The 13,435-nt window shown below is 42.4% G+C and overlaps 1 protein-coding gene across 3 annotated transcripts in view; it reads right to left on the bottom strand.

Moving 5' to 3' along the window:
- The window catches only part of LOC148346854 (carbohydrate sulfotransferase 15-like), an 85,104-nt gene that overhangs the window by 55,519 nt on the left and 16,150 nt on the right, over positions 1 to 13,435 (bottom strand). For 2 of the 3 annotated variants that reach the window (XM_088323264.1, XM_088323263.1), the window contains one exon: positions 11,252 to 11,789. In XM_088323264.1, the coding sequence (XP_088179390.1) occupies positions 11,252 to 11,746 (495 nt within the window). In that variant the 5' untranslated portion in view covers positions 11,747 to 11,789. Of the gene's footprint in view, positions 1 to 11,251; positions 11,790 to 13,435 lie in introns of those variants that run through there. The other variant, XM_088323265.1, reaches the window with a different exon arrangement.

The following is a 13,435-nucleotide window of genomic DNA, read 5'->3' as shown; positions in this document are numbered from 1 at the left end:
TGTTCTCCCGTCCCGGCTTACAACCTCTTTTTGTTCCCCGACCACGTCTTATCTCCCATTCTGGCTTACGACTCGCTTACGACCCCCGACGACGCCTTGCTCTCCCAATCCCAGCTACCGACCCATTTTTTTCCATCCCTACGGAAGATCCACTTCCGTGATCGGAGCACAATCCGAGTACGAGAGCGACTTGCTTCCCGCGTCCAGCGACCAACAAATCGTGGGCGCGCCCTTTCTGTTTCTTCCAAAAAAACTTGTGAGAAACGTAACCTAAGTGGGTCCTGTTTCCGTTCTGTTCTTGACACAAATTGAAATACTACTGGTTAGTTTTTCAGATTGAGATTGACTTTGACCTGGTACCAGGTAAGGCTTCATTCTATTGTCCCCGCTGTTTTCCAGCTAAGATGACCATGCTACACTCATCTGCACGGTATTATTGCAACAAAAGAAATCAGGCGAGAGTAAACACCCTCTATTTGTGTGTATTCCAACTTAGATTACTTAACATTAGAAGCAATTGTAGTGATTGTTTGGGGACAAAACTTCAAAGTGTTACCGTTCAAAAGAGACCAAAACTGTCAAGACTTTCCAAACAGTTCAACCAAAGCATTTAATTTACTACTCATGTCAAAAAGTTAGCTTGATACTTGTTACTTGAAACACAATAAGACGACTAATCACAAAAAAACACTGTTGCAAAGTATTAATGATTGATCATCAGAATATATAACAGACAAACACTTTAAATGTAAGTTTATTATAAATTTACTTATAACACTCATTGCATGTATATGACATCGCTGTTTTCCATCTGCCATCAGTATGCACCTGTATTTACTCATCTTCATTCATGCAATGTTTGCGTTGCGTCGTCTGCTACAAGCCACGTGAACTCCTCTTTCACGATGCTTTTAATGTACATTTACGTTTTGTAGCGTCATCAATTTTGTTAGCTTCCTTTGAATCTTTCTTCTGGGGCTGAGGTTTTGGCTTGATTCCTAACCACTTATCCATTTCTCTTGTGTTCTCTGTCTACTTTGGAAATGATATGCAAATGGCCGACCTTATAACGCTCGGGAGAGTCCGGAAGCACCAAGTTATTCGATGCAGGCTTCTGATTGGCTGCCGAGTATGCAAATTGTCAAGCAAACCGAAATTCCCAAACCGAACAAAGATTTCAAAATCGGAATAAAGCAAACGTTTGATTTAAAAAAAAAAATAATGTTTTTTTCTTTTTTGTTCTTGAAAAAGTTTTTTGCCACCTGGGCGAGACGTTTTGTAAGTTGTACGCCCGACGTAAACAATGCGCGCCCCTGGTGTCCGGGCAAACGTTATTTCAGACACTGCTTTAGGTATGTCTTGGGTTGGGATTTAGGGTGAATTTTACTGGATTCTTAATTTGGTTCAATTTAAGTAAACGGTGCCATTTTGTACCTTGCAATTTCACAATCACATTACGTCACATCACAGTATCGATTAGATTTTAGCAAACTGGATTTTTGGTTTAATTGTGGACTAAATCCCGTTCATAAATATATAAAATAATTTTCATGACTTCCAAAGTACGATTTTTTTTTCTGAAATACAAGAGAAGAACTTTACTAAAGTTCAAGGCCATTTATAATTGCAGTATCAAACTGAGAACAATTCCTGATCAGCGTTCAAATGAATTGAAAAAAAAAAAAAAATTCCATTAAAGTACTGTACTCATAAGTCTATTGTTTTTTCGGATTTATTTTAATTCAGCTTGATTACAAAGAAGAATGTGTTTCTGTTTTTACTTTCGGACACCTTAAAAGTATTTTGATTAAGATGCCAAGACTGTTTATTATTTTGACTATTATACTCTGTTTACATCATTCTCATTATTGGCCAATCATTTTGTTCTCTGATGTGCTTTTCGTGCAGCACGGCGATGCAGTGGTTAGCGCAGTTCTGAGTTTATGAGATTGAACCTCCTGTGTGGAGTTTGCATGTTCTCCCCGTGCTTGCGTGGGCTGTTGATCTCGAACAGCTGAAAAGTTTCAGGTAAGTATATCGGACGATTGGCGTAAGGTAAGTGCCGCGCACAATTGTTTTACAGTCGCGCTGCTGCCGATCGCTGGTGAAGGGCAACTAAGTGCGTATGGGTTGTTGTAAAAGTGGCTCCCGCTTCCGTAGGCAGGTAGCCCTTCTAGAGGGACGTGTCCGTGAGCTAGAGCAGTTTAAAAAGAAAATGTTAGGTGCCGCGGACACCACTGTTAGCGTGGGTTGTAGCGAACCTGCTAGTCCGGTTAGCACGAGCCCTAAACGGCATGCTAATCGCGGTGAGCCAATTCAGACACATAATAAATTCAGCCCCGTAGCTAGTCCCACTCCACCCCGGTCTACTGGCTCCCGCACCTTAGTAATAGGTGACGCCATCACCCGTAACATAAAGCTTAGCACCCCAGCCACGGTTATGTGTATTTCTGGGGCCAGAGCACCCGACATTGAGGCTAATTTGAGGGAGCTGACATGATAATCTAGACACCAGGATAGGGCTAGCTACACTGATATAGTCATTCATGTTGGCTCTAATGATACTAAAATGAGGCAATCTGAGATTACAAAGAAAAATATTGCTAGGACCTGTAATCTCGCCAGCAAGATGAGTCAGCATCGAGTAATTTTCTCTGGCCCCTTGCCTGCGAGAGGCAATGATTAGAGGTTTAGCAGACTAGTCTCACTAAACCGGTGGCTGGAAAGTTTCTGTAGTCAGCAGGGATTTAGGTATGTGGATAACTGGCCTGCTTTCTGGGGCCAACGTGAGCTGCTAAGGAGAGATGGCCTTCACCCTAACTGGGAAGGAGCTCTCACTCTTTCTAAAAATATAGATTACTGTTTAAGCCTTTCATGACAGGGTACACTAGGGCAGGGCAGGTCACACGTGATTAGGGAACCTGTAACCACGGGTGTGGAGTCTGTAATGCTAGAGCTAACTAGCGCTATGCTAGATTCATGCAATTCACATAGTTTTTGTAGTTTAGAGTGTTGCATTGCCTGCACCACACACGCTCATCTGTACTCTTCTATAGCATCTTCTTCTGTGCTTCTTACCTCTGATTCTCCCTTGTTAGGTGAGGAGGGAAAACATAACATTATTTTCTACCACTAGTCATCTTGCTACTCCACCTGTCAACAATATTCCTGTGGTATGGAATTCGGGCCGCATATGCCTTCATGCAAGGCACAAGACTGGCAGTATAATCCTGAGGAGGTTGCCATTAAGGTTCAAAACTCGGCAAAGGGTTCAGCTCAGTCCACAGTGCTGAAGCTTGGCCTTCTGAATATTAGAACACTAGCCTCCAAATCTTTATTTGTCAATGATCTTATTAATGAACACAATCTTAACCTTATTGGCCTTTGTGAGACCTGGTTAAAACCAAATGAGTTTTTAGTGTTAAATGTGGCTTCTCCCCCTAACTTTGTGAGTTCGCACTTGGCACGACCATGCAAAAAAGGTGGAGGCGTTGCTCTTATATCAGATGGTAAGTTGAAATTTACTCCTGGTACCCCTACTGTTTTTAAAACGTTTAAAGCACTAGTTATGAGGTCCTTAATGTCAACACCAATTTATGTAGTCGTTGTGTATCGCCCATCTGGACCATACTCCAATTTTTTGGATTAATTTTTTGAACTATTAACAGACTTAGTAACTTATGCGGACAATGTTGTAATTATTCGTGTTTTTAATGTTCATATAAACTCCCCATCAAATTCCCTTGCAATTGTTTTTAAGTCACTGATTGATACATTTGGTTTTAATCAAATACAGTAGTTGATGTGCACACTCATAAAGATGGGAACACTCTAGATGTTGTTCTGACCCGTGGCATAGTAGCCTCAAATGTTACAGTGTTACCGTGTCCCAATGCCATCTCTGATCACTATGCACTATGCACTATCTTGTTAAGTGTGAGGTGCTGTTTAATGTTTACTGTGATAAGGTATAGGCTTTAGCAGTCGAAATATCCGCCCTACAACGGCATTAGCTTTGAAAGAACTATTACCTATGGTAACTGCAGCCTTCCCTTCGTACATTGGGTCTGTTGACTAGCTTACAAACAACTTTAATACTGCTTTGGTTAATGTTCTTGACTCTGTGGCGGCCGTAAGGCATAAATTTCGACCTAAGAAGCATACACCTTGGTTTACTGAAGAAACCAGGTCACTCAAACAAGGTTGCAGAAAATGGCGTACAACAAAGCTGGAGGTCTTTCGACTGGCCTGGTGTGAAAGCTTGCTTAAATATAAAGTAGCTCTTGCCTCATCTGAAGCATCGTTTTCTCTAAGATTATTGTTAAATATAAGAATAATCCGAATTTTTTGTTTGACACAATGGCGAAACTTTTTTTTAATAAAAAGATTCAACTAATCAGGAAAGAATTTTTAAAAGAACGTTCTGTAACCTCCTCCTATCTCAAAGATGTGAAGGTGTTAGGTAAGGAATGTGTCGGCGGTTATTCAGAAACATTCTCCAGTTTCAATGATTTGTCCTTTGATAGTCTAACACAGATGGTCAGTTGGGCCAAACAAACTACTTGCCTGCTTGATCCGTTTCCAGCTTCACTGGTGAAGGATCTGTTTGGGATCTTAGGGGCCGGTCACACAGACATTTGCGGCTGAATCACGGCCAGAAATTACTGCCTTTGAGGCGGACGCCATTGGACGCATCAAGATCGCCATTCAGACGAGATACAGCAGTGCTTAACACGCAGTCGAAATTTCGCGCGCAGGTGGCAGCGCAAAATTATTTGGCACTGCTAAAGTTTTCAGAGCGCGGGCGCACAGCCTTTCACGAGCTTCACAGCCAGAAATTTCTGGCCGTGAAGCAGATGCCGTTGAGCGCTGTTGGACGTTTAGAGACCGCCATATAGACGAGATAGAGCAGTGCTTTACTCGTGGTCGGAAATTTTCACGTGGTTGGCCGCGTTCAAAACTTTTGAGCTGCTCAAAAGTTTGAGCACGTGTTAAACCGCGTGCCGCACACGCGGTCAACACGAGGAAATGACGCGGAAATGACGTGCAAACGACGTGCTCTGGCCGCGGCCAGGGCGTGCTTACACATGGGTAGGACGGGAAATTTCAGCGGGTAATCGTGGGTGGAGCATGATAATAGCATGTTTTGCGCCTGTATCGCGGTGTTATTACGTGAAATTAGCGTGTTACGCGTGTGACAGTCTAACGCCTTTCTCCGCGTATAAACAGCGCGAATGCCGAGCATCAGTTGTGCTCGTGACGTCAAGGGGGTGAACATGGATCCCCGTCAGCGTAGTTTCTCTTCATTTCGAATAAATCTTTCGGTGCATTCGCAATGGTCGCATCAAGGCCATGAAGCCAGGACCTTAACTTGGCCTTTTGGCCGAGAGTAAGAATCCCGGCTCCTAAGCTTTGTAGCGTATTATGAAATGATCAATAATAGATAGTGATTAAAGAAGATAGACCAACAGCACCTAAACCCCAGTCTCCCCCCCTTGCGTGAACGCGCATTCTGCTGCGCTTCCAACGAAAGCGATCGTATTCTATATGAAACGCTTATTAAAACTGTAATGCGAGCTAATTATAACAATTGGGAGATCCTTGTCTATATAACGCGTTTATTTAAACAATAAAGTGCGATCGTATTCTACAAAATGCGTTTGTCAACGCGGATGAAAAAGTCACCAACGTCAATGCACGCTTCCAACAGAAGCAATCGCAGCAGAATGCGCGTTCACGCGAGGGGGTGGGGGGGTGGATGTGTTGCGTAGGAGTCGGATTTGGGCACAACACCGGCTCCACACGAGAAAATGACGCAGAAATGACGCGATGAGGAAGCGGAACAGTCGCCGGCGTCTTTTTTCCGGCCATACCACAGATGAACGGCGGGTTGGCCAAATTTGCGCATTTTCCATCCCGGGCAACCACGGGCAAAAAAAAAAAACGCAAAATTTTAGCCGTGATTCAGCCGCAAATGTCTGTGTGCCCGGCCCCTTAGGACCATTAGTTTTAAATATTATTAATATATCGCTATCCTCGGGTATTGTTCCTGTAGCCTTCAAGTCTGCCGTCATTAAACCCACACTTAAGCGACCTAACCTGGACCCAGTAAGCCCAGGTAATTATAGGCTAGTGTCAAATCTGCCATTTTTTACCAAATTATTTTAAAAGGTCGCTGCACAGCAGTTAAATGACTTCATGTCAGAAAATAACCTCTTTGAAACTGTCCAGTCAGCATTTAGGCCAAATCACTCTACTGAGACAGCTTTGGCTAAAGTAACCAATGATCTCCTTTTAGCAATAGATTACGGTGCCTCATCAATGTTACTGCTGCTGGATCTCAGTGCTGCTTTTGATACTGTCGACCACAATATATTACTTGTTCGTCTGGAATGCATTGGTATCTCAGGAACTGTACTCTCATGGTTTAGGTCCTACCTGTCAGACAGGATGCAATGTGTTAACTATGGCAATTTGACCTCTAAACAATCTAATGTCCCCTGTGGTGCTCCACAGGGCTCTGTACTTGGCCCCCTTCTTTTTAGTATTTATATGATCCCGCTTGGTGAGCAAGTATAATATTAGTTTCCATTGCTATGCAAATGACACTCAAATGTACAGTATGTGCCACTGGAGACCACTGGACAGTTAAGTTGTAGAAATCTGGAGGCTTGCCTTACTGAGATTCAAAGATGGATGTCACTTAATTTTTTGCGCCTTAAACCAGAAAAAACTGAAATGTTGATTATTGGTCCAGCTCACTGTTGTGAGTTGTTTTCAAACACTACCCTGAACCTAGACAAATGTAATATCACCCATAGTGACTCGGTCAAATATCTAAGTGTTATATTTGATCCTAATCTGTCTTTCAGTCACACGTGAAAAATATTACTAGAATAGCTTTCTACCACCTCCGTAATATTGCGAAGATTAGTCCGATGCTGTCCCAATCAGATGCAGAGGTTTTAATTCATGCATTTATTACTTCTCGGCTTGATTACTGTAATGTATTGCTTTCTGGTCTCCCGATGTCTAGCATCAAAAGTTTGCAGCTGGTTCAGAATGCAGCAGCTAGACTTTTGACTAAGACCAAAAAGTTTGAGCATATTACTCCTGTATTGGCCAAATTGCACTGGCTCCCAGTCCACTTAAGATGTGACTTTAAGGTTCTCTTATTAACATATGAATGTTTGCATGGACTTCCACCCTCTTATCTCTCTGATTTGATTTCCCTCTATGTTCCTGCACGGAGTCTGCGCTCGGAAAATGACGGTCTACTGGAGACTCCGAGAGCCAAGAAGTCTGCAGGCTTGAGAGCTTCTTGAGAGTTCTCCATCCAGGCCCTGGTGCTATGGAATGCCCTGCCTCCGGGGATAAGATCTGCAACCTCAATGGAAGTTTTTAAATCAAGGCTTAAGACACACTTCTATTCCAAAGCTTATGATGCCCACCTCATATTCTGTATTGTCCTGTCTTTTTCCGACTGCCTGCCTAGTGGTGATACGAAGGAGAAGGACAAATGGAGATGAGTCAGCGGACCAGCGTTTGACCTGAAGCATGTGAACGCCTGCATGGACCAGCTGGCAGAGTTGAGAAGTTGCGTCATGGCCGTCATAGACTTTCTGAACTAGTTTACAGCATGGGGGCGTTGCTGCTGTCATGCACTTTCCGGACAAATTTTTAACATGTTACCTAGCGTTTACTATGTTTGTGTACTGTAATACTAAATATAATTCACCCTGGTCATCCTGAAAACGGGATACTACTTGCGAGGTCCCTTCTCAAGGTTTCTCTTTTTCCTCACGCTGAGGTTTTTGAGTTGTTCCTTGCCCGCATGTTGGTTTAAGATCAGGTAACTGTGCATTGTAATCCTGTGCAGTCCTTTGAGACATTTTTCTGATTAAGGGCTATATAAATACATTTGACTTGACTTGACACTCCGGTTTCTTCCCAAATTTCAAAAACATGCATGTCAGGTTAATTGGCCAGTCCAAATTGTAAATGAGCGGGTGACTTGTCTGTCTCTGTGTGCCCTGCTACGGGCTGGCAACCAATTCAGGGTGTCCCCTGTCCACTGCCTGAAGACAGCTGAGATCGGTTCCAGTACCCCCGCAACCCTACTGAGGATAAGCGGTGAAGATAATGGATGGATGGATGGATGGATATGCTTTTCGTAACCAAGGATATTTAATGAAAAGAGAGATCTTGGAGAGGACCGAACATGTTGTATTTTTTGCATCCTGAAAATTCTCTCCTGTTCTCTTTGCAAGCTCAAAATGTAATGATGTCTTCTCTCCTGATTTTGAGTATCTACTTCACCATAATCTTATCAATTACACTTTTATTGATTGATATCGCTCCCAACCAAGTAAAGATAGAGAGGTCATAGAAAGGACCTTCCGAGCATGTTGTATTTTTTTGCATCTTGATGGTTCTCTCCTGTTCTCTTTGCAAGCTCAAAATTGATTGATGTTTTCCCTCATTATTTTGCTTATCTACTACGCCATAAACTTATCAATTACACTACATTGATCAATATCCCTCCCAACCAGGTAAAATCATGTTTAGATCGATCTGGTTCATTTCATATGCAATAAATATACATGAAAATGATTTCCATAGTGCTGAACTGACATTTTCCCCACTTTCCTTACATACCGGATTGCCTCCCTATCAAAATTCTAACAAGGCTCCTCCAAGCGCAATTAACGGCACGGGTACGTCAGACGCAGATTATTGATTGTCCTGTGAGGGCACCGTGCTCCGTTTCGTTGAACATCGGAGTTGAACTGAGTTATGTCGCAAACAGCCAAAGCACAAGTCATTATCATTGGAATTAATGGCCGATCTGATATGAGGTTCGGGTAGGCAGGAAGCCAGCAGCTCTGATGCAAGACCTCAATGACTTTGAGATTTCTCTTTTTTCTGTATGCCATGTTCCGTACAGGTTGCTCAAAACCCTGGAAACCCCAAAATTGTAATCATCAATGTTCAAGCCAAATCCATCATTGTTTCCACTAATTCAAAGAAAAATGCTAAATGTCTATTAAGGGGATATCCAGTCTAAAACATGCTAAATGCGAAAAAAACTATGTGTTTTTTGTATGATATCTATATATTTTATGCTCTATTTCGATTATTTTTCGAGATAATGCATCTTGAAGACAGCCTGTCACGTCTTTGACTTCATGAGCTGTGATGTCATCCATGACAGGGACCAGAACAGAAGCAGGACCCACTCGCGTAACGTTACTCACAGTTTTATTGGGAAGAAGGGAAAGGATTGCACACACCATCCGGAGATCGCTGGTCGCGGGGAGCCGGTTGCTCAGACGCGGAAGTGGTATTTCCGTGGCGAGCGATGGTCGGGAACGGAAAAAAGTCGAAAGCCAGGAGAGGAGAGTAGACGGGATCAATATCAAAAACGGGTCATTATTCGATACGGGAGAACATCGTGGTCGAGATGAAAGCAGGTCGTAATTAAGGACAGGAGAGAAGACGTGGTCGAGATCAAACAGATCATAGCGGGAGATAAACAGGAGCAAAAATAAGGGATGGGCGAAAAAGGGCTTGCCGTGTGAAAACAGAGATTCGCAGACAGACCGACAAAAGGGGACTGACAGGACGGAGTTTAAATACTGACAGGGAGCCAATCTGTCAACAACCTGCAGCTGGCGCCACACTTGCAGGCCAATTGGGCGCCATGGGAACCGTGACAATCCGGGTAACACAGCAAACTCCCAAGCCAGTCACCATATTCCTTTGTGTGTTAATTAGTCAAATAGGTTACGAGTGTTTTCATCCATGTTTTGGCAGTTTTTGTGGAGAATGTCTAGGGGTGGTGTTGCAGGTGGGTGCAGCAGATGACCTATTCTGGTCTGCCAACACCAGGGCTGTGTCAGGGAAGGCCCAGCGGACATTCAGAAAGAACAACCTGGAATAGAAGCTGCTGGTGTCCTTTTACCAAGCAATAGTGAAGAGCATTCTCGCATATGGTATCACTGTAATATGCTGGGAGCACAGCAGCAGACAGGAAAAACATACAGCGAGTAATCAACAGAGCCCAAAATATCATACTATTTTACTATACTATTCTCTACCCAGCCTAGAAGATATTAACGGCTTCCGATACAATTGCATAGACATTAACATCATAAATGACAATTACCACAATTACCACAATGGCCACATTATACTGCATACTTCATTTAAGTGGACATGCTTTCTTACCAACTTATCAACAGAGAGACAGAGAAAGAGAGAGGGAGAGAGAGAGAGAGAACAAATTGATACTGGTCAGATGTAAAATAAGTCGATGTTATTTTTTTTTGCCGCATCCTGATTAAAAGCTTTTCTGAGTGAGGGAGAGAGAAGGAGTGTGTGCAAGAGTGTGAATGAGACAGAGAGAGTGGAGAGATGGAAAAAGATACAGAAATGGAGAGATAAATGCATGGTTTAAGAAGCATGACAAAGGCCTGGGACACAAACTCTTTTTAGTGAGATGCAGAGGATCGCGGAGCACGTGTCCGCTCACAGAACAGTACAAAAAACAATATAATCCAAAAGGCATCGGCGATCTCAAGTCAAGAGGTGCTGGCCAATCGGCTTGAAACTAGGCTGGCAGTTTGAGTTATTTATTTATTTATTTATCCTGCGAAAGAGTGAACTAGAAAAACTGGAACGCAAAGTACCGAGGGATCTCTGTATACTTTGAGATTTATTTGGGATTTTTTTGTTGCCGCTAAATCTTATTGCACTTTTGTTCATTGCACCATTGTTACGATGAATTATTTTTAATTGCACAATTATTATTATAAAAGAAATTGCACTTACAACTTCACCAAGACTCAAAGTGCTACCATGTAAATATTTTTTGGGTATTCATCGTGATACTCTTTTTTTTTTGTTTTCAGTCTTTATTACCCATTTATGTTATTCCTCCTGAATTCCCATGTTTAATCGTGTTGCATACATTGTACAGTAGGTTGTCCTGTACTCTTTTATTTAGTTTTCTAGCTCCCTTTTAGTTTTTTACCTGTTTACCTTTCCGGCTAACTTTCAAGCTTCCTTTTTAGCTATTTAGCAAGCCATTTAGCTAAGTTGCTATTTTAGAAACTTATATCAAACCTGGTGCCCTTTGTGTTAATTAGGACCAAAAAGTAACTCTCAGCTTGACAAAGGTTGGAAACCCTGTTCTAGATCATAATCACGCTTTAATTTATTTTTGTGAAAAGTGCCCATGGAAACTTACATGTTGCTCACTGTGAACCAGAGCCTTGAGCTCAGGTAGCTGCCGACCTCTCTGGAAATGCACCTTGGACCCGATGGAACTGACCACCATCTGAAGTTGCGCCAAATCCTTGGCCAACGACAGATTGGACATGAAAGGTCCCGGAGGGTTAACCAAGTGGTGATAAGGCGATGGCGTGAGCACCAGATCCTTCCGGTCCCCCGTCAGAATGTAAGAGGCCATGACCACAAAGATGACGGCAAAGCTCAGAAGGACCCCGCACTGGCGAAACTTGCAAAACCGCCCCGGCGCTCGCAAGTTCCTCGGAATCTCGGGTTTCACCTGCAGGACTGCAAACAGATTCATGGTCGTCTGGTCCACCTGCAGGAGTAGCGGTTTCTGGCGATAATGGTCCTCTACTGAGCCTAAAAAGGTGTACTTGTAGTCCATGTGGGTCAGAGTCCGTGACTGCTGCCTCGGAGCCCAGATGTTCGATAAGTTCATGTGACTGTCCATATTGAGGCAGTCACCAAGGGCTGCCTCATCCCCGGATGCTTCTCTGAAACAGAATAAGAAGTTTGATTGATTGATGTGTTTCGCAACATGCGTTTGCGATAAAAGTCCAGTTAGTGGAATCCACAGTGAAAAACAGGAAGTTGCAGTTCTGACAGTGTAAAAAATGTTACCAAGCTTGTGACTCAGTGCCAGAAGACGTTTGTAAGAGTTGCAAACTATATATATTCTCAATATCCACGAGCGACGGGGTTAAGCAGTATTACTCATTTTCACTTATTTAACCTTTAGCCTATTTCAAAAGTCATACGTTTATTCTATTTTACATTTTTGGACACTTGCAAAGGAGATTAAATTGCACCTCTTTATTTAGACTACTGCTGATCACTGTCATTCATCCTGACATTTTTTTATCTCCTTTGTGTCTTATACCGTATTTTACAGACTAGGGCTGCAAGAATTAAACCCAAAAAATCAATTAAAATCGATGACTAAAGTGTTGGCAACTAATTAGATCATTGATTCAGTATCACATAATTTATGAGCCATTAAGTATGTAAAATCAATGCGAAAAGGAGTGCATAAAATTCCGTTTTTATAAAAAAGTTATCTGATTTTTGTTTAAATATTTTTATTTTTTGACTGAACATTGCATCACTACCAACAAAATTGGCACACAATCTTTAACTTTGTAGTGTTCGACTGTTTCATTATGAAACAAAGAGAACCATTTTCAAGGGAACAGAAAGCTGTGTAGAAGTACAGGGGAAATAAATCAGAAAATAACCAAATAATATTAATAAACTTGAAAGAAAGGACATGTTTAACTGTGTAGAGCAGGGGTCGGAAACCTATGACACGTGTGCCAGCAGTGGCACGCGAGGGGTTAACCATTGGCATGCGAGCGCACGGCAAAATAATACAAATAATAAGGTTGTTTTTTTTAAAGCGCATTTTTAACTGAAATTTAGACGTTCTCAGTTGCGTGCCTTGTTTACGGTAGCGCCCCTCTTCTTCTGCTTCGTGTGTGAGTGTGTGTCTGCGCCGCACCTCGCAGAGGAGGAAAGATCTGTGTTTTAACGCAGCCACAGAAACACCGGCGTGCGATAAATGAATGAATCATGACGGCTCCTCCAGCGAAAAAATCTCGTTGTTTTCAGCCAGCGTGGACAAATGACTGGGGTTTTGTGCAAAAAAGGACCGTGCTGTTTGTGCATTATGCCTCAAGAGTGTTGTACCTCGCGCATCAAGTGTTAAACGTCATTACGAGACAAAACATGAACGTGAATTCAAGGATAAGTCTGACAAGGTGGATACATTAAAACACGCTGTATACAGGTACGGCCAACAAACACAGTCTGTGGTTGTCACTGCTAAAATCACCACCATGAAGCAAGTTATCACATTGCTCACTGCATAGCAAAGCACGGAAAACCATTTTATATCTGCCACCAAATCAGCTGTTATTTCTGCCGCACTAATTTTCAAGTAACCCTCTGCCTTGATGCAGTTATTTCAAGTTTTAATACATTCTGCATTAAGATTTCATTGATGAATGGTATGGTAGCTGTCCATATCACTTGTTTTTGATTGTAATACGTTGTTGATGAAGAATGGTTGTTTCTGGTTAATTTTAGTGGGAAAATGTTGAAGTCATGGATGGCTACAGGCCTTTCCACATGTTGCTCACAT

The sequence above is a fragment of the Urocampus carinirostris genome, chromosome 19, assembly GCF_059441175.1.
Source record: "Urocampus carinirostris isolate Australia breed hairy pipefish chromosome 19, RoL_Ucar_1.0, whole genome shotgun sequence".
NCBI classification, from domain to species: Eukaryota; Metazoa; Chordata; class Actinopteri; order Syngnathiformes; family Syngnathidae; genus Urocampus; species Urocampus carinirostris.
Note: the sequence above shows the minus strand (reverse complement) of the source record. Positions and strands in the feature narration are given on the sequence as shown.